We start from the raw sequence: 21,892 nt of genomic DNA on the forward strand, positions 1-21,892 counted from the left end.
TTTTATTCAACTCCACTAGTTTCCACTTCTTCCTAAGGTGCTGGAGCACTGAGTAGTTAATTGTATTCTTGCACTTTTGTACCAGTCAACGTTTAGGTCTTAAGCCTAGTCTTTATTGACCTTAGAGACTTCTCTGACAACTGCTTACAACTGATTGTAGCCACCAGTGTTTTATGCTGGATGCTGACTATTTCACTGGGGATGACTTTGCAATCTCTTATTCTACCCCAATACCCTTTCCTTACTAGGAGGAAGTCTACTCGAGTTACATATTGGCCAGTCATGTATGTGATCTTGTGACTCTCTCTCTTGATAAACTATATGTTTGTCACCATCAAACCATTTGCCAGATGACTAGAATGGCCTCTCCTCCTATATTTCTGTTACGCCACCCATGTTGACCCAGGCAGTCCTGATAACCTGTTCTGTCTTTCCCAGTATGAGCACTCAAGCTCCGTTATCAACACCAACTCATATTGTCCTGCTTTATTTAACAGTTCCTGCAACTGTTGCCTGAATGCCCTTTCCATGAGTCTATTTTTAATTCTGACGCCATCCCTCAATGCAGTTCTCACACCATTTCTAGTCTGTCCTTTCTCTAAATGACAGACACTGGATCCCAAGTCAAATGATTTTGCTGCACTGCTCTTCCATCTTGTCTCCTGGATACACAGGATGTCCTTTCTCCTCCTTACCATCATGTTACCCACTTCAAAGATGCATCCTGTCACTGAACCTATGTTCAGTGTAACAACCCTTAATTCATTTTTGGCAGGTTTAGTGGTTTTGATTCCAGAATTCACTTAATTGAGTTATACCAGGTAACCCAAGCTGGGCACCTGGACTCTAGTTGACCATTTGTGTATTGACTCAAGGCTGATGAGCTTTCTATGGTGGGTACACACTAACTAATAAAGGCACATAGACCTCTCCCACTATTAGCATGGGTCCTCATTATAGGCTGGAGCAGCTGGGTCTTCAACCCAGTTATCACTAGCAAATTTCAGTACCCATTTTTGGCGACATTGGTCAATGTGTCCAAATTACCTGGAGATAATTTTCCACCAAGTGGCTAGTCCTGATATGGCATGCATTCTGTGTTCTCCTATCCAGAGGATACTATGCAATACACATGATGTCTAAAAGAGGCTAAGAAACACAGCTCTTCCCCTAATAGGTACCAGTACAGTCTGCCTACAGCTCCATTCAGTTTTTGGGTTGCAGCCTGTTAGCATGCCTTTCAAGTTAATCCTTTAGGTGGAAACACCCAGCATGTCCTTTTTTTACCCCACACAGGCATAGGGAAAGCATGGAAACTCCATGTAGATATTGGCTGCAGAGAAGGCTTGAACTCTGTACCTTGCTTGATTGAAAAAAAATCCTTAGCAGTTATGTCAACTGTGTGTTACATTGAGATGGCAGGAGAAACAGTGGAACAAGTTAGTAGGTTCAAGTATCTGGGAGTGGTGGTTGAGGAGAAGAGAAATCTGAATGAGGAGGTCAAATCTGGATTCAGAGGTGCAACAGAAAACTAGCACAAAGTGTGTATGGTAGTGTGTTATTGTGCGGCAAAAGAATGTAAAAGAAGCTGAAAAGTACACTGTACAAAACAGTGGTGTGAGCAGTAATATTATATAGTACAAAAACCTTGGCAGTAAAGACAGAGCAGATGAGGAAGCTAGAGGTGATGGAGATGAAGTGCCTGAGATGGGTGGTAGGATGCACACGGTGGGGCAGATGAAGAAATGAAGACTCAGAGCAGAAGCCACGGTAGCTCCAACTGCAGTAGAGGTCAGAGAACAGATTGTGGTGGCTTAGGCACATGGACTGCAAAAAAGATAGCGATTTGGAGAAAAGATTTGGGATAGACAGAAGGAAGGTAAAAGGAAATGAGGATGTCCAGCCAGGAAGAAAGACTGTGTGAGAGAAGACCTGTGACAGGCGGACATGACTGTTGCTAAAGGTACAAGGGTGGCATTGAATCAAGAGAGGTGGGAACAACTGATGCAACGCCCTGGCTGTGTAGCAGAAGTGGATAAAAAGGGGGCTAATGATGATGATGATGAGGATGAGTTTGATGTGCCTTGCAGTATTCTTCCTTAAGAATTGCCATTCTTGGCCATTTTGATGTGTTACACAGTAGTGTCTAATTTCATTGTTACCCATTTGGATGCTACAGTGCCCTTTTATGAGGCTGTGTATCAAATGAAATTCACATCAGATGTGACATTTTTAGGGAAATGTGCCTGCATGCTTACTGAATTAATTTCGTACATGCTTTGCTTTCTTGATTGGTAAGCACAATTTTTCATTCTCCTCTTTCTGCATGTAGCGTTTCCAAACTTGTCTTTTGTGAGGAACTTTAAATCCAGATAGGCATTCCTGAATTTTTTTATGTTTGGGAATCAAGGCAGAGCAATAACAGACTAGAACAGGGCACACCCTGCAGAAACACAGCCGAGACTGTTTTCAGTTACAACCTAGGCCTTCTAGGGTGAAATAATAATTAGAAAACAAAGTAGATTGTAGAATATAAGCATTATTTTATTTAAGCAAAAAAAAAAAAAAGTGAGAGAGAAAGGGCAGCAAAAATTAATGTAACTCAAGTTAAAAACGATAAACAATGTAAAATAAAACTACGAGTCACGTGACACAACTTGAAACTTTAATATCGGTAAGCGCTTTCACAACTCTATGCTACTTCTTCAGACCATTAAAATACAATCTAAAATGCACAATATATAAAGCAACAATGAATTCAAAAACACAAATCAAATTACAAAAATAGATCACATGTTTAACTTCAATTAAGCAGGAATACAATGTAGCAAACTTAATTTCACATAGCCTTAAATCATATTACCAAATAAAAATGCAGATAAATTGGTATAATTATCTCTGTAGATGTCTAGATTTTAAGACAGATTTTAAACAAGCTTTTCCATTCAGTCCCTTGCCTTTATCAGCTTGTAACTTAATTATCCAGCACAATTCCCTTTCTTCAGTTTCATTAAAATGATCACCCAGTCTAAGTGAAAAATCCAGCCTCTCTAAAGCCATAAAGGTGAATGAATGTGTACACACCATTCTGGGCAATATGTTTGGCAATTGCATTGGTTTCATCCAACTGCCTAATTTGCCTAACGTGTTCCCTTATTCTTTCTTTAAGATTTCTATTTGTCTTTCCTGTGTAGAAAGACATACATGATGTGCAGTGAGCCAAGTACACTATATCACTGGTGTTACAATCTGCTGTCAGATTAAAAGTAAATCTATTGCTAACAATGGGTGCTTGAAACTGAGTTCAGAATTAATATAGCTACAAATGTTGCAAGTGCCATGAGGAAAAGTACCTTTATCCTGTAGATTAAATACCTGCATGTTCCTATCATAGCACAAAAGTCTCTTTAAATTCTTTTTATTCTTGTACCTATATTTAGGTTTCTCTCCAACTAGATGCTTCAACTTATCACCAGTGGTTAATATATGCCAATTTCTTTCCACTACTTAGTGTATTAAGCCAGTATGCCGCGGTGGTACAGTGGTAGCGTTGTTACCTCACAGCAAGAGGTTCTCCCGTTCGATTTTCAGCTGGGCTTGGGAGTGCCTTCTGTGCAGAGTCTGCATGTCCTCCCCGCGGTTGGGTAGTGTTCGAAAGACATGTGTGCGTAAATGGGGGTGCCTTTGTTGAAGGTTGGGCGTCGAGTTTGCACCTCGGCGTTTCATAAAAATCTACTGCCAATCATTAGCGGACCGGAGTTCCGCTGTGGCGACCCCTTACTGGTAAAAAGCCGAAAGACAAACAACAACAACTTAGTGTATTAAGCCAATATCACTAGAATAAAATAAAGAAATAGGTGTACTGCCTTGATGGTCCACTGACCTAGTTGAAGCAATTTGATTGGGAGTTGGGAGGGTTGGGTGGTGCATATTTCTTAATTTACCTTACACAAACACAAGGTGTTTGGTTTCACAACATATTGGGGGGGCTTAAATAAAATTGGCAAGGGCAGTTAGCTTAGTACTAACAAATGTTTTAGTTGAGAAATAAGGTTGTGCTATATTGCAGCGTAATTCTATCATGTCAACTACCGAACTTCACTTTCTTTTAGCCACTTAGTAAAAGATCATCTATCAGTGTTGAATACTGTAATCAAAACCATCCTGCTCACTGTTTAACCTAGATATCCTCAAACTTTGACTTCTAACAGTCATATAATGTTGAATGGACAGATCTAATCAATGCTTCTACTCTGTCAAAATATGTTTTCTCATATACATTAGCATCATTTAGATACATTAGAATGCTCACATCATAAAATGACCTGTTCATTTTGACTATAGCACCACCTTTATTGACGGGGTGTATAGAGATCGTACTGTCATTCTGTAACACCCTTAAAGCATCATATTCAGTCTTTGATAGATTATAAAACTTATTGTGCTTCTTAATTGTCTCACCTCTCAAAAATATAGTAGTGAAATGATGCTCACAAACATTACAAAAAATTTCAGTAGCAGGAAGCAGAATGGCATTAAAAGTATTTGTTTTTTAAACTTGTCAGCTGGACATTCAGTGGAATACACTGTTTTTAGCATAACATTTGGTGCAAATAATCTTAAATCAATAACCGTCTGACTAAAATCTGCCTCAAAAGTAGAAATAAAAGTTAAACCTTTCTCAACGAACTTTTGCTCACTATCAATTAGTCTTCGGTCCAATATATTCCATATCAAAGATCTGAAGCCTGTTCCCCACATCTTTTTTATAGTGTGGTTTTTGCGATGTTCCGAGGAATGAGTCCTCCATTTTCTCCCCAACTTAAACAGTGATTTCTGTCGCTGCATCCATTCTGAATGGGTAAGGGGAGAATCTGAAAAACCTGTACCTGGGCCGATGTAACCAGGACCTTCTTATGAATGTCTGGTTGAATATTGTTCATAATCCTGTTGGAAGCGTCTGTAGAATAAGATGTTGTTACATTATCGCTTATACTAGAGGTGGTTGAAATGCTAGAACCTCGATCCTTTTTAGCATCAATATTAGGCCAGGAAAAAACTTGCCCACTCTTAAAATCTGACAAGTTCTTTCAAGTTTCCTTTGTTTCTGATTCTGTAGTCTGAGTTCATAAGCAAGCAGATGTCCATTAACCTCTGATAGCGCTGGGTTAAATAGAGACATTGGATATTTATCTAGTATATGCCGGCGGTGCTGATTAACCTCTTCTATTAAAGTCACCTCCAAAGGCTTAAAAAATTCTATCAGAAGCTTGATATACTCCAGGCTTGCCTCCAAATTAATCCTTTGCCATTTTTTCAAAAAATCTGGGGAAGTCTCCCCATAGGTAGGCATTTTTACAATATGCAAACCTGTCGGTACAACCTTGAAGGCATCCTTCCATATGTAGACTCTCTGTAGTTTTATTTTATATTACATTATTTTATATTACATTATTTTATTTTATTTATTTTATTTTTAATTTTCAGTTTTATATCTTGTCTACTGACCTTTTTCAGTCACAACCTAGGTAAAATTGCACAATACATATTCCAATTACTTAAAGTTTGACAGTTAAATACATAAGATATAACAAAGAACACAAATGATTGTCTGATTCAGAGCAAAATTGCAGTAATTACATATCATTGTAAAAGGTTAACAGTTTTCACAAGGCGTCAGAACTTCTTTATTTACCCCATATATGACTAGGATTAATAGAGTTGTTTTAAACCTAGCCAGTAACCCGAGGTCATAATCAAACAGTGTGCTTTGTGTTGATAAGAAGAAGACCTTAACCATTATACCAGATCCAGCCTTCAAGGGTTATTGCACTTTATACACTACAAGCATTTAGGCAGTGTCTCAAAAGCAGGTCCACTTAGATTAATTTTGGAAATGTATCTTAAGGTCCTTCTCTAATGATACCAGAGTTTCAAAGCCTTTTACATTTACAAGTACCTGCTGCCATATTGCATGTCCTATCCTTGAGAAGGCTTTCCCTAATTGGAAGTCTGAATTCTCGGTCTGAACAGAGTGAGTGTATTTCCTTGGCAGATTCTAAGGGGGTAGCTTTGGTCCTTGATTTGGAATATTCTTTTAAGAGGGGTCAGTAACAACTGTTAGAATTTTAAACAGCAGAGTATACAGTAGGTAAATGGCTATGTTAATAATTGTCAGTCAACATGTCGTGCCATACAAAATACATAATCTGCAAGGAGGGCAAATATAAATATTTGATTTTTGTGCTAAACGTTTAGGGTATTGTGTGCAGAGCAGTGGGTTATCAGTGGTAAGGCATATACTCATGCTTGGGAATTACCATCCTTTTAGCTAAGGCCATTATTGCTGCTGGGGAAGGAAGATCTGAGAGCCTATAACAAAATTGTACTTGTAACAGAACTTTGGTGGTAACAATGTTTGTGTAGTTATTTATGTTTAGTAGAGGTTCCCCTTTGTTACCAAGGTATTTCACTTGTGTAATATTAGGGATCAGGTTATGCAACCTAGATAATGGGATGGGAGACTGCAAATTCTCCCCTGGGGTGGCACCCATGTCCCTCATGGACAGGGGTAGCCAGTGTTGATCACAGACCCCACTGTGTTCATACATTTGTTCTGTGAGCTACCCAAAAAAGAACAAATGGGGATAGTTGGGATTAACATGGCCAGGCTTGTAAAGCCTCCAGGGCCACTAGCCTAAACATGTAAGTCTTTTCTTTGTATCGCAGTTAGGGATGATAATTTCTTTGTGGTAGTGAACAGCATGATATTTGTTTTGGTACTGTTAATTTGAGGCTTATTTTTTGTAAAACTAGTTGCATAAGACTGTAAAGTGTGTCTGTGTTGTTTGTTGCAAGGAGTTATGGGTTTTGTTGGCTAATTGTAGTAGAATATTGGCTGTATGCATAAATACCTTGTGGTTAGGTAAATCTAGATTAATATCGCTGAGAAATAGAGAGAATGGGGGGAGTGGATTTAATACTGAGCCATGAGGTGCTGCGGTATTATAGGTTCATAGGTTCATACTAGGCTATCTGCCCGAGGGCATTTACAAGCCTAGCCCATAGTTTTTTAGTATGGGGAACTATACCCATTATTTTGCTGTGCCTCTGTTGAGCAGTGACACTGAGGTAATCCCTGGGGTATATCTGCGATCTCCCATCCATTGGTCAAGATTTCTCTTGAACAAGGCCAGCGAGGTGCTCTGCCTCACATATACCGGGATTTTATTCCACAGCATAGGGAGTCTTTGGGTGATGAATCTATCCCTCCAGCACGCCCTATTAATAGCCGTGTCGAGGTTTAAGTCTCCCCCTTGTGACTCTGACGGATCTAGATTTTTGAGGTGAAGCATATTCATCAAATCTGGGTTTGACATGGCCTTGTATGTTAGGCAAAGGTCACCTCTGAGCAACTGAATAGAGCTGGAGTTCTTTCAGTCGGGCAGCATAGGACAGATGTTTGAGACCCTTTATCCTTTTGGTGAGGAACTTTGTGGCCTCTCCAGCTGCTGCAAGTGTCGGGTCAGATACATTCGAATGGGGCATTGTACTCAATCATTGGTCTGATGAGTGATGAGTATAGGAGACTATGACCTCCCTTGATCTAGATGAGAATCCCTTCATGATAAGGTGGGCAATGTAGAAGGTCTTCCTAACTACTTTAGCTACATGGGTGTCGAATGACAGACTACTATCAACCTGGGTCCCCAGGTCCCTGATAACTTCTTCTGTGCTCAGTGGATTGCCACCAATTTGGTAGCTAGGGGTAACCTTGTTTTTCCGAAGGGTATGACTATGCATTTTTGGCATTTAACTTTAGGCCATGGCTCTGGCACCAGTTATCCGTTCTGTGAGACCCTTCTGAAGGATATCTGTGTCAGATGTGTTTTCTACTATGGCGCCCAGTTTGCAGTCATCTGCAAACTTTGTCAGCCATAACCCTCCTGTGTTTGCTTGTACTTGAAAGTAGATGCCAAACAAGAGTGGCCCAGGACTGAGCCCTGTGGTACACCACTTGTGACAGGCTTTGAGTCTGACATGGCGCCAGCAACTCTGACCCTGTGGGTTCTGTCACTCAGCCAGTTTGCAAACCCATCTTGTGATGTATGGGTTAACATTTAAGCTGATGAGTTTTTCAATGATACCCGAGTGGGGTATTGTATCGAAGGCCTTCGCCAGATCGAGGTAGGCTGTATGGACTGCCTTTCCCTCATCAATGGCTTTGGTGACTGTTTCGAAAAAGTCAACCAAGTTTAGAAGGCATGATCTGCCTTTGACAAAGCCAAACTGGGATGGATCCAAAGCCTGCAAATTCCCTATGTCTTTATTTATGAGGTCCATTATGATCCTCTCCATGGCTTTGCAGATAAGGCTTAAATGTACCAATTTCAGATAGCATCTACCTTGCACATCATTTTTGAACCAAAGTGTAGTGTTTTCACCAAAAATTCTCTCTAGTTTTTCTAGAATAAGATTCATAGGTTCACAGATTATGGCTATAGTTCATTATCTCAAAAGCATGACTCATATCAACACACACACTGCCAACTTTACCCCCTCTCACCCCCTAAATGGCCCATCTCAATACTGGAAGATTGCCAAATTCCGGTAATAACGGCCACACAGGTAAAAACGCACTCTGCAAAGCTAAGAATACAGCATCCATGGGACCAGATGATATCCCGGGCCGTGTACTACATGAACTACAAAATGAACTGGCACCTCACCTAAGTGTCATGTTTAATCATACCCTCACCTCAGGCTTTGTGCCCACTGAGTGGCTCACAGGTACAGTTATCCTACTCCACAACTGGGGATCACCCTTGGATCTTGGAAACTACCGCCCCATCAGTCTGACAAGCCTGATCTGCAAGGCCATGGAACGTATTATCATGGAACTTATAAACAAAGACATTGGCAACCTTAAAACACTGGACCCCACCCAGTTTGGGTTTGTGAAGTGCTGATCTTGTCTCCTGAAACTTATTGACTTCTTTGAATCAATCTCCAGAGCCGTGGACAAGGGTAAGGCAGTCCACACAGCCTATCTGGACCTTGCCAAGGCCTTTGACACCACCCCCCACTCTGGAATCATAGATAATCTTACTAAGCTGGGCATTAATCCCTACATCACTCCATGGGTTGCCAACTGGCTTACTGACAGAACCCACACTGTAAAAGTAGCTGACTCCAAATCCAGCTCCAGACAAGTGACAAGTGGAGTACCTCAGGGTTCAGTCCTGGGACCTCTCTTGTTTGGCATCTACTTCTCTGAAGTACAGGCCAACACTAAGGGACTCTGGTTAACAAAGTTTGCAGATGACTGCAAATTGGGAGCCATTACTGAATCCCCAAATGATGTGGATAACTCTACAAAAGGGCCTTACAGAAACTGATGCTTGGTGCCAGAGCCATGGGCTCAAGCTCAATGCCAAGAAATGTATAGTTATCCCCTTTGGGAAAAAACATGTACCCGTGAATTACCACATAGGTGGCAGTACACTAAACACCGAAAGTGTGATAAGAGACTTAGGGACACAGGTGGACAGTTGTCTCACCTTCAATAACCACATCGCCATAACAGTCAGGAAATCCTTCTATGCGGCACACCTCATCACTAAGGGCTTTTCATCCAGAAAAAAGGAGGTCATTGTCCCACTGTACTTATCCCTCATTAGATCCATTATAGAATATAACACCTCATTTGGTATGTACCTCTCAAGACATCTGCAACAACTGGAAAGGCCGTAGAAATACCTCACTAAAAGAATCACAGGCCTAAAGCAGATGCCCTATGCTGACCACCTTAAAAAACTCCAGCTATACTCTGTCACATATCGTCTACTCCGAGGCGATCGCTGCTTAACATACAAGGCCATGTCAAACCCAGAGCTGTTGGACATGCTACACTTAAAGAAATCACAATCCCTCAGAGCCACAAGCTCTAGGAATCTAAATCTTGTCATCACAATAAACAAAACATGCTGGAGGGATAGGTTCCTGAACCAGAGACTCCCCAGACTCTGGAACAGACTGCCCATACATGTCAAGTAGAGCACCTCTTTGGCCCTCTTCAAAAGGAACCTTGATGACTGGATGGGAGAAAGGAAATACACCCCGGGGATCACGTCAGTTGCCCAGCTAGACAGAGGTCCAGGGAAGTAAATAGAGTGGGAAGAAATAGCCAGGGAATTGTTATGGCTAGGCTTGTATAGGCCCTAGGGCCGATAGCCTAGTACCAACCTATGAACCTAATAGTGAGACCTTCATTGATGTTTCTGTATGTCAGTTATGCAGTCAGAGTATTAAAAATAATTTTTGAAACCATGTTGTTGTTGATTGCGTAGAACACCATAGCTGTTTATGTGTTTAAATAATTATTAATGTACTAGCTTTTCAAAGACCTTTGTAATAGGGGCAGAGATTTGAATTTGGTCTGTAACCTTTAAGCTCTGAGAGTGAATGTACTGTACATAAAGGAATGATGAGAGGATGCTTGAATACTGGTGAAGTAAGTGATGCTTTAAATGTGAATGAAAAGGTTGCAGTGGAAGTACAGTATATACTGGTTTATGCATTTCATTAATTAGATTAGAGATGTTAGAGGATTTTGGAAGATGTTTGAAGCATAGGATAAGATGGTCTTCAGTTCCTTGTGAAGCTGAGTAGGATAATGAATGACTAGCAAATTGTGTTTGTAATTTTTCCAAGAGGAGTCTTTCTTTGTCTAGTGTTGTATTAAGCATGTCACTTTCTGTCATTGTAAATACAATTAAACTGCTAAAACTTTATTTATTATCATATGCGGCTACATAAAAATATCCCTATCCCATCCAGTATTTAGTAGTGTCTGTTAACAGTGATGTTAATGAACTTATATGAGATTACATACAGTGTTGCCATCTGCTGCAGTCTTGATTTCTGTCACTGGGAGGCTAGGTCGGTAAGAACTTTTGTTGGAAAAGTGCTCAACAGTACTGAGTGATTTTATTGTTGAACCATCTCTGCAGATTTTATGAAGTGTAAGCAGAATGATTGTTTAGGATCACAACAGTAGTTCACGGTTAATGAGAATTAAAAACTGCTTGGTAATTATTCATAGAACTGCACAGTATTATATCTGCATTGTAGGCACTCATGTTTGTCATGTGCATATAAGCATTAGCCTATATAGCTCTTATCAAAATTGGTTCATTTACCTGGAGGTTAGTACAGAATATTTATACATTATGTTTCTGAGCATTGCAACAAATAAATGAATTGAGCTATTCCTATTTTTTTTCTTCAGAACTTTTAAACGTTTATGGAAACAGGTATCAGAGAATCTAGACCAATACCGCACTTTCCCTCGTCTGGCTGGAGGTATGTCTATTTATTTATCTTTCTTGCATGGCACTTGTTAAGAAGTAGGACAGCAGTGCACAGATCACCAGTTCCACTGATGCATAGTTTATGAGATGGTATGATTACTGCTTGGTGGAAATCTCCTTTCTCAGAGAAGGGCAGCAACCTTAGAGCTGATCATTTAAGTTTGGTAGTCTGAAGGACTTTGCTACTCCACAGGAAAACAGATTTGCAAAACATTATCCAAAATGGCATTCACGTTTATATTTGTTGCACTTCTGCCCTGGACTTTTTTGCATGCTACAGTGTTTGCTTAACTAGCTTGTTTTCACTGCAGTATTTGTTATGATTCAGAAAATTAAAAGCTTGATAAGAAATGATTGGGATTTTCCCTTTTCTTTTTATTTTGTTTATTGCAGTCAGATAATCTTTCTGTTTTTCGTCAGTCTGCGTTGTACTTATCAGTGGCACTTCCTAAAGGGAGACATGGTTCAAAAAAGGGGACTTGCCTTTCAGATGTAGCCGATGAGAGTGCGGGGTGGGGGAATGGAGTGAACAGGGTATATAAAAGAACCCTCCCTCAGACAAAAGCACAGATATTTGATCCCCATGACACCTTTAGGATGCATGACCAGTCTCAGCAATTCCAGAGTAGTCCTGGAGGGTTAGGAAGATGGGTGGTAGTTCCGGCATGGATGTTGGACGTGGCATGCTGGGCTGGTAGGATGAGATCCAGGGAAGTTAAAAATTATTTGAAAAAAAGTAGCTTTAGAACTTCAGCATGTTATCCAGTTCTGTGAGCTACAGGTGTTTGAAACATTGCTGTGGCTTCATATCATCACCATTGGCAGAATGTTAAGGAGAAGCATTTCCTCTGTTATTTTTTAGCTGGAGTTGATGGAAAAGACTAATCTGCAAACCATAATGTTTTTTAAGATGGTGTCAAGAGTGGAGTTATTTCTGTTATATCTAGAAGGTTTATAATGTGGTGGTGAAAGTGCTTACCAATTTTTACATTAAAAGCTTTGAGTTTATGTGTGCCTTGCGTCGTGTTTCCTCATATAGTTTTCTCTATCTTCTGTTATTGATATTCACCACACACAGTTGTACCTACATTTATTTTGGTTGCCTGTTGATATTGTAAGGACCTTAACTGCAGTCTTCAGAGCAGCAGACCTGCAAGCGAAACAGTAGGATAATGTATAGTAATCCAAGGTAGTGGTACCTTGGAGTATTTCCCATACTGTGATGTACAGAGACCTTGGAGTTATCATATATAAGTAACAGGATAGGGGCAACCCCTATCCCTGAAAAATGCAATAAGTGTATAACAGGGATTTTCAAAATTTTTCTTTTTTTTTTCTTTGAATCAGGGTTTATTTGTCAAAATGTTGGGAACAGTAATAGTATTGGGTCAAAAATACTGTAGAGCCAAACTAGGTAAAAAACACATACAACCAAACGCTTCCAGCCTAGTTAGCAGCCAAAATATGAGACACCAACAAGTTGTGTTAGCGCTTTCATTCACATTTAATGCCAAGTGAACTTCTTCAGAAACAACTTGCACATCCATACAACTCCAATAAATACAATTGTCAATCAAATATTTACATAATAAATTGATTAATTAAATTAATTATTTAAAGACATACACTAAATATTCTTTAAACCATTTCTAAATCAAAATAATCACATAAATGAATAAAAAAATTGTACATAGTTTAAATGTTTAAATATAAAAACTTGATTTATCTAAAAAAATATTATATATGTATGACACAAAAATCTAATGAAAAATATTAGAATGATAGTGTATGTTTGTACTACCTATTTTCTAAAAAACATTTTAGATTAATCACTTCATTTAAACCAGGGGCATTATCTGCCCTTAGAAAAAATTGCCAGAAGGACTCTTTACATTCTAGCAAAGACTTTATATTTCCATTAAATACAGTATTTGACACATTATCCATGACAGAAAATGTGAACTTTTTAAACATACTACAAATGACTGAATGTCTGGCTAATGCGTTGTTAACATCTTTCTTTTTAATGGCTAACAGATGCTCACGAATTCTAACCTTAAGTTCTCTCATTGTCATGCCCACATAATAACTAGGACATGTCTGACACTGGGCAACATAAACTACCATCGAACTTTGGCATGTAAAGAATGCTTTGGACCAGTGTGTGTATGATAAATGTGGAAAATGTATAGATGAAGAATTACTAATGTGTCTACACTATCATTCTAATATTTTTCATTAGATTTTTGTGTCATACATATATAATATTTTTTTTAGATAAATCAAGTTTTTATATTTAAACATTTAAACTATGTACAATTTTTTTATTCATTTATGTGATTATTTTGATTTAGAAATGGTTTAAAGAATATTTAGTGTATGTCTTTAAATAATTAATTTAATTAATCAATTTATTATGTAAATATTTGATTGACAATTGTATTTATTGGAGTTGTATGGATGTGCAAGTTGTTTCTGAAGAAGTTCACTTGGCATTAAATGTGAATGAAAGCGCTAACACAACTTGTTGGTGTCTCATATTTTGGCTGCTAACTAGGCAGTAATAGTATTGGGTCTTTTACTTCTGATAGGGAGCTTTTCAGTTTTTATGGGTGAAGACAGAAACAAACACATCAGTCAAAAATGGTTGTGGTTGCTAGGAGTAAATGCCAGAATTGATATAACCAAATAGTGTTTTTGTTGCAAAAATTTGAGTAAAAAGTGCTACAGCCAGATGGAAACTTTTATCACTTGGGTTAAGTTATTGTAGAGCTGCAATGTTACCACTGCTGTTTCTGATGATTCTTACTCTTTTTGTACTTAGAGTGTGGTGGGAAAAACTTCCATTTTGTCCACAAGTCAGCTGACGTAAATAGTGTTGTGAATGCAACTATTCGCTCAGTTTTCGAGTATGGAGGTCAGAAATGCTCAGCTTGTTCCCGTATGTATGTTCCTGACTCACTTTGGCCACAGATTAAAGAGCAGCTCATTGAAGAAGTTAAAAAGATAAAAGTTGGAAATGTGAGTTGACAAGTTTCAGTTTTCATCCTTCCAGAATACCTCTGAGTGTTAAATACCATGTGTATTTGTGTTTTTTCTATAGTAAACACAGTGTTATTTTACACAGTGATTTTTAAATAGTGATATTCAAAGTTTATGGTGGATAAACACAGTGACAGTTCACCCCAATAATCCAGAGGTGATCTTAAAAAAGGGAACGCGAGTTGTCTCAGACAGTAAGTGGGTATCTTCATTTTTCAGAAATAGCTCTTGATTTTTCACTTCTGAATTTATTTTAACCACACATTGTATAACACACTGTGCCTCAGTTTTAAATAAATTACTTTGCCTTACAAATTACACACAGTACTTTTAACATTGCATCTTTTTATTTCTTGCCTTACTATATTTCTACTATGAGCATAGGAAAAAGTTAATGGAATCCATAAGAGGTGTACAACCATAAAAAATGGGGAGAACTCAAGAGGCAGGGCAAGATCCAGCACTGGGTGATTTAGGCAACTGCCTAGGGTCCCATGCTGGCTATGGAGCCCACCCAACCGCATGAAAGTTTTCCTGCTTTGCTTTAAGAATTAAATAAACATTTTTGCTTGAGCACCTCCTCTAATATCCTGCCTGCTGCTTTAAAAATGTTTCCTGATGTCAGTGTGATTCACAACAGTGATGCTTTCCTGCTTGGATCCAGCCAATAAGGCACACCGGGAGAAGCGCAGGTGACTTCAGCAAAGCATCAGGGTGCAATGTGAATTAAACAATGCATGCATTTATGTATGGTCCTCAAAGTGCTTGCAGAGGGGGCCTGATGTTTGAAAATAACTGCATTGTTTACCAAATGGCCATCAGTATTTGCGCTGTTTAATTTGACAACAGTGTTGGAGGTGCAACAGGTAGCACACTTGCCTTTATTCCAGAAGGCTGTGGGTTCCTTTCCCATACCAGGTAAATGGATTGCTGATATTGCTGTGCAGAATAAGAGGGTTCTGCACTTGCAAGTTCATCCTTTAGATGAAACATTAACTGATGGCCCATCTGCCTGTGTTGGTGGTAGCTCAAGTGGATGTAAAAGATCCTACGGCACCGATTGAAAAGAGTTGGGAAAGTTCCATGATGCCCTGGACAAATTTCCCTTTATATTATAAATACCACTTCAGGTCTCCCCCCAAAAGAGACCTATGCCCTGATCAAAATTTCCCTAGTCACAGAAATACCCGAAAATTGACTACTAACCTATTAGGATTCATCCAAGGATAAATAAATTAAAAGTTTTAAATTAAGTATGCATGCCTGTAATTATTTCAAAAGTAAAGAAGAAAGTGTTATGTATACTGACAGTTTTAAACAGTGTTTGTGATAATTGGGGAGGGAGCAAGTAATGGCAAACGGAATTGGCTATGGTGGAGGTCTGGTCCGCTATCGTGTTTAGGGTGCCACTTGACCACGATCTGGCTCTGTAGAGAGAGAGGTCCTGGTTAAATATGTACACATATGTATATGTATGTATGTATATATATATATATATATATATATATATATATATATATATAGAGAGAGAGAGAGATTGACACACATACACACACACATACAGATATATAGACACAAATACACACACACACACACACTCACGTGTGTGTGTGTGTATATATATATATATATATATATATACACATGTGTGTGCATGTGTGTGTGTGTGTGTGTGTGTTTGTGTGTGTGTGTGTGTGTATAGACAGATGCACATATACATATTTTTTTAATGGGAAGAGAGGTAGTTGCCATGGATGGTTGTTAATTAATAATGTGCTTTTAAAATTGTATCTTTATAGTTCCTCTCTTTAAACGTGGGCATCTCTTTTTTTTTTTGTCTTCTGCTTGGGGAGTGTGAGAGTGTAATTGTTAACAAAGCTAATGCAGACAAACTTTTGGAAGAACTGGACTGGTGCCACTGCAAATGGAAACTTCAGGAATTCTTCATCCCTGGCTACATATCAAACTGTGGTTTGGACTTGTCCACACATTTATGAAGCATACCAAACTATATGGCAAGTTGGTTTGCAGGACAGATTTGATAATGCATTTCTGTAGATGATCTTGTAATACCCTAAATATAGTGCTACGTGGACATCTCTCATTTGCTGTACTACTTGAAGTCTTCTCTGTGGGGAAAAATGAGTGTGGCTGTCAGAAGTATTCTTTAAAATTGTAGGTGTTTGCCATCAGGATTATTGGATTATCACCTGTGCATAGACATAGTACTCCAGATGGATTATGTGAGCAGTTAGCTATCTCCGGAATATCACATGCCTTCCTTCTCATAGAAGGGACATCAGCTGGAAACATGGCCATAAAGGGAAAGCAACATGTGTCCTCTGTATTCTTTTCTTGCTGCAAGAATGAATGGCTACTGGTCACTGTCATCCAGGCAAAGCTTTAAGAACAGTAAGTGCACTTCTTTGGCACATGCCTTTTTGTTGTTATTGAACTGTAACTCTGTGTAGCCTTTTGCTGGATAACTGAGTTTATTTTTGTTTGCTGCTGATGTCCCTGAATAAAGCATTCCAACATTTAGCTGTGGAAGGCAAATTTCACCATGGGACTGTCATTTACTGTGCTTATTTTGTCTTATGGTGAAATGCATCATATTTGGTTGTGAGCATTGTAATACTCTTAATAAGAAAATATCACTTGAGCTTGATGGGGAGAGGGAGGATCTCAAAGCATTTGTAAAGCATTGAAAATTTTTATTATTGGGATAAAGTATGCCTACCTTCTTCCCCATTAGCTCAGTCTTCTTTGAGTTGCTAATATAATATTTCTACTAATAATAATAATAATAGTTATTACTATTATTTTTATTCAGGGACCTAGAAAATGGCTATAGAGACTTTTCTGGTACAGAGTATTTTTGAGTGTACTGCTTTTGGTAAGAACCAGGTGCATCCACTACCCTGTCTTGGTACCTGAATACATTACTGCCCTGCCTAATTATCTAATCATTTAATTGTTAGCAGACAGGAATATTGTTTGATTGACTAATGAAATGATTGAGTAGAGTATATAAGATGAAGGTTTTCACTTGGATAATATAACCTGATGAAGCATACTCGGTGTATGTGAAAGCGCTTGTTCGTTTTACTTTGTGGTGAATAAAGAACTTTTTTACTTCGTGGTGGATTCCGTGGTTTTTACTCAGTATCCTTTGTGCCTACTCTGCTGGAATCCTTTAGATGGTAACTAGCCTGTGTCTTCTTATACTATTTATCGTTTTGGCTTTTGGTTACCTTCACACGATGGAGAATGTACCTGTCGAACTTGATTATAATCCAACTCCAATGGAACATAATACCAAATGGAAGGATGTGATTTCACAACAAGCCAATCCATTATTGGGACTAGAATTACATCTCCCTACCAACAATGAAGCAGGTACTGTACCGGTACACAAAGAATTTTATAAGAGTTTAAGAGAACTTGAAAATGTATTGTACAAACTTAATAGACTCATTTGGCAGAGACGGCATCTCGAGGCATGCCTACACTTTAATGTAATCCCGAGAGGCATGCGTATCCTATGTATGCCTACTTATGGGGAAACACACCCAATGTTGTTGAAAAAGTGGCAAGAACTTAACATCAACTTCAGCAAGCAATATATTCATCTACTTATTGAATACTTTACCCCAATTGAAAAAGAACTTACTGAAAAAGCTGACGAGATACACACTGAAATGCTACAACGATTTAAAGGGGAAATACATCTCAAAAAACTAGAGAGCATGTTTTTGCAAGTGCTAACATTTAGTGAAAGACTACAACAACTAAAGCATAAGAAACTTATGAGGGACTATCGCTATTTTGTATCCGGCCAGATTTTTGTCTGGCCGAGGGCGAATGCTGTAAACCAACCTGACTCTTATGCAGAGAAAACTAAACGTGTACCTATATCTAATGCTAACACTGATATTGTCACTCAAGACATTTCCACTTTAATTGCAACAGCACTACCTCTGGGAAGTAATTCTCAGAGTCGTATGCCCAGTAATGAACAGAGCATACAACCAATAGGAATAGATCTCTGCAATACTCCGCCTCCGAATCAGGAGGCTCTATTAACTTCCACATCCAATGGAGCGAGACCAAAGGTATCTACGGCCATGACAACACAAGGTTTTTTACCTTTACCAGTTCGGTACCGGCAGGAGAACAGAATGAGATCCAGCAGCAGAGGCAGAAGGAAGCGCAAATTTTCGGGAGAGACCACGGAGGAATGGAGGAGACAGCGTTGACGAACGAACTGGTATTCAATCTATCTAGCCAAAGTCTCACGGCTAGTGAATACAGTGTGCTCAATAAAGGACTCTCGTTCATACCATCACAAAGCAGTAAGTTAACTGAACTTTTAATAGATCTACGCATGTTCACGCGAACTTTGTCATTGAAATTACTATATAAAGATGAAGCAATAGACAATGACTTAGATAGTGAAATGCGCTTTAAGAAAAAGAGCGCATTCATACCTGAAGTGCTCCCTAGTGTACAATGCTTCTGAAAGAAATGTGAAAATGATTTTTATAAATACATTTCAGATATGAGTAAGGGGAAAAGATATGAAAAAGTATTTTATAATCTGAACTCTGAAGAATTTCTAGCCTTACAGAATTTGTCCAGGAATGAATTATTAACTATAAGACCAGCTGACAAAGGCGGAGGCATTGGGGTTCTGGACACTTTATTTTATGATAATTTGATGTTTAGTATGCTAAGTGACACTGACAAATACTGTAAGATTGATATTAATGGACTATCAAAGACTATTAATACTGTACATGATATGTTATATGATTTACTTATGTGTAGATTGATTTCTAAACAACTGTATGACTATTTTTTAATTGAAGCACCTAATGTTCCTAACATAAAAGGTCTTCCAAAAATACATAAAATGGAATTCCCCCCACCTATGCGACCCATTGTAGCGGGGGAGAAATGGGTGACTGAATATATTTCTAAGTTTGTTGAATGTAAATTAGGTCCTGTGGCCAGGAGAATACCTACTATTTTAAATAATACTTACTCATTATTAGATGATATACAACGAGTAGCGACTCAGCTAGACGATAGCTCGAATTTAATCTTGGTATCCCTAGATGTTAAAAACTTGTTCACAGTAATACCTAATGATTATGGAGTGGAGGCAGTGAGAGATGTTTTATTAGAGGAGAAATCATTGAATAGTGACACGCAATATTTGACATGTACATTATTGACTCTAGTTTTGGAGAACAATGTATTTATGTTTAAGGATAAAGACAACTTATATATGCAAACATGGGGTGTTGCAATGGGCACCCCATGCGCAAACTCTTATGCCAATATTGTTTTGCACTATTGGGGATCTAAGCATCTATTTAACAGCCACTATATGGAGAATATAATTTTATACAGATGCTTTGTAGATGATATTTTAATATTTTGGAAGGGTGAACAGTCAATATTAAATGAAATGGTCGAGTATTTAGAATCAACGACAGACTTTCTGAGATTCACTATAGAATTCTCCCATGACAAGATTGATTTTCTTGATATAACTATATTGAAAGATGTTAATAACACACTTAACACGCAATTATACAGTAAACCTTGTTGGAAGAATGCAATTTTGAATCACAGTAGTATGCACCCACGATTTATATTCCCCAATATAGTACAGAATCAGAGGACTAGAATCACTAGGTTATGTACTGATGAACATGAGAGAAATAAACAACTTGCATTGTTGGATAAGTTATTAATAGATAGGGGATACCCTCACAGTCTCTTAAATAGATTTAATAATGAAACCAATGGTAAAGCAAGAATTAAACAACAATACCACAAGGGTATATACCATATTTTTGAACAACATCTTAATGAGGCTACGTTAGCATTCACATTGAGTTACTCGAGTGATATATACAGCATTACTAAAATTATTAAAGAGAATTGGGATATCCTTTTAATGGAAAATAGTGTTAAAGACTTAGTAGGGTCTACCCCTCACTTCAGATATAAGAATAAGAAGAATCTGAAAAGATGGTTGTGTAAGGATAGAATGATTAAGAATTCTAATGCAACTGTAAAGATTGGGAATGTTGATTGTAAGAAGGGCACTTGGACATGTGGGAGGTGCAATATGTGCAAACATATCAATACAGGTAGTGAATTTACATCACCATTTTTGAAATATACACACAGGTTTCTGATAAGTGCTACGTGCAATACCACCAATTTAATATACCTAGCTAATTGTGAGAAATGTCAAGCTTTCTATGTGGGTCTCACTTCCAGAAGACTTAGAGACCGTATTTACAACCATATATATGACATCAGGAAGATGAATTCTACAAATGCTTTAGCGAAACATATTAGCACCAATCAAGACCATTATTTTAAGTTTAGAGTGCTACAAGTAGTCGAACCGTTAGCCAAAGGGGGAGATAAAATGAATATATTAGCTAAAATAGAGCTAGACTGGATATTTAAACTACGAGCACATATAGAACCTGGACTAAATGTTAACACTAGTATCAAACCGATATTAGAGGCACGGAGATAACTAATAAGAAAAATATATTTATATATATATATATATATATATATACTTATATATATATATATATATATATATATATATATAATAAGATCAGTTTATCTATTTATTTATCTATCTATTAATTTATATATCTAATTATCTAATGTTATATAGACTTATGATTCAGATGTTAATAACGCCTTATATTTGTTCTGGTGAAACAGCTATATCAGGTCTGATTTTTAATATGTATATCATTACTTTTACACTCTGTTATAGTTGAACATATAAGCACAGATAGGGAGTCTTGAAGTAACATCAAGGTAGTTATTAGATAGATGCCTTTTGAAGAATATATAGAGTTTATCTATATATATTGCACCAGCTCCACATATATAAAAATGAAAAAATGAATTAAATGGGACCTTTGATTATTATTAAATATACTAAGCATGCCATTCAATGCACTCTATAGTACATTTTATAGTATTTTTGTAGTACACTTTTTATAACATAGTACCCATATATTACCCATATGGTCATATATTACTTTATACAATTATATCTACATATTTTTACTTCATGTTGTTTTAGCAGAATAGTTTTTATCTGGGTTATATCTAGACACATAGTATGGGTCATCTAATAATACGAATAGACATTGTAGATCAGAGACAAAAACTAGCTGTGATTGTCTATATTGATTATATTTATTTTATTTTATTTATACTAAAGTATCATATAATATATGAGGTTTAGGTTATGAAATCTATTGATATTTATATGTATATATTTTTATAGTAACAATGTTTTGTATGTAACACTGTAATACGTTATTATAGTAGCGCTATTCCATATCCATAGGCTAAGCAAAGACAATTTCTATAGCTGTTGCTTTAAAGGAGGAAATCAATGCCTAATTATCTAATCATTT

The 21,892-nt window shown here is 37.7% G+C and overlaps 1 protein-coding gene across 2 annotated transcripts in view; it reads left to right on the plus strand.

Annotated features, from left to right (window-relative positions):
* Positions 1-21,892, plus strand: part of ALDH4A1 (aldehyde dehydrogenase 4 family member A1) — a 677,659-nt gene that overhangs the window by 439,344 nt on the left and 216,423 nt on the right. For both annotated transcript variants that reach the window (XM_044063053.1, XM_044063052.1), the window contains exons 9-10: positions 11,291-11,364; positions 14,197-14,393. In XM_044063053.1, the coding sequence (XP_043918988.1) occupies positions 11,291-11,364; positions 14,197-14,393 (271 nt within the window). The remainder of the gene's footprint in view (positions 1-11,290; positions 11,365-14,196; positions 14,394-21,892) is intronic.

This window comes from Protopterus annectens, chromosome 2.part1 (assembly GCF_019279795.1).
Source record: "Protopterus annectens isolate FY-2018-M chromosome 2.part1, PAN1.0, whole genome shotgun sequence".
NCBI lineage: Eukaryota > Metazoa > Chordata > Ceratodontiformes > Protopteridae > Protopterus > Protopterus annectens.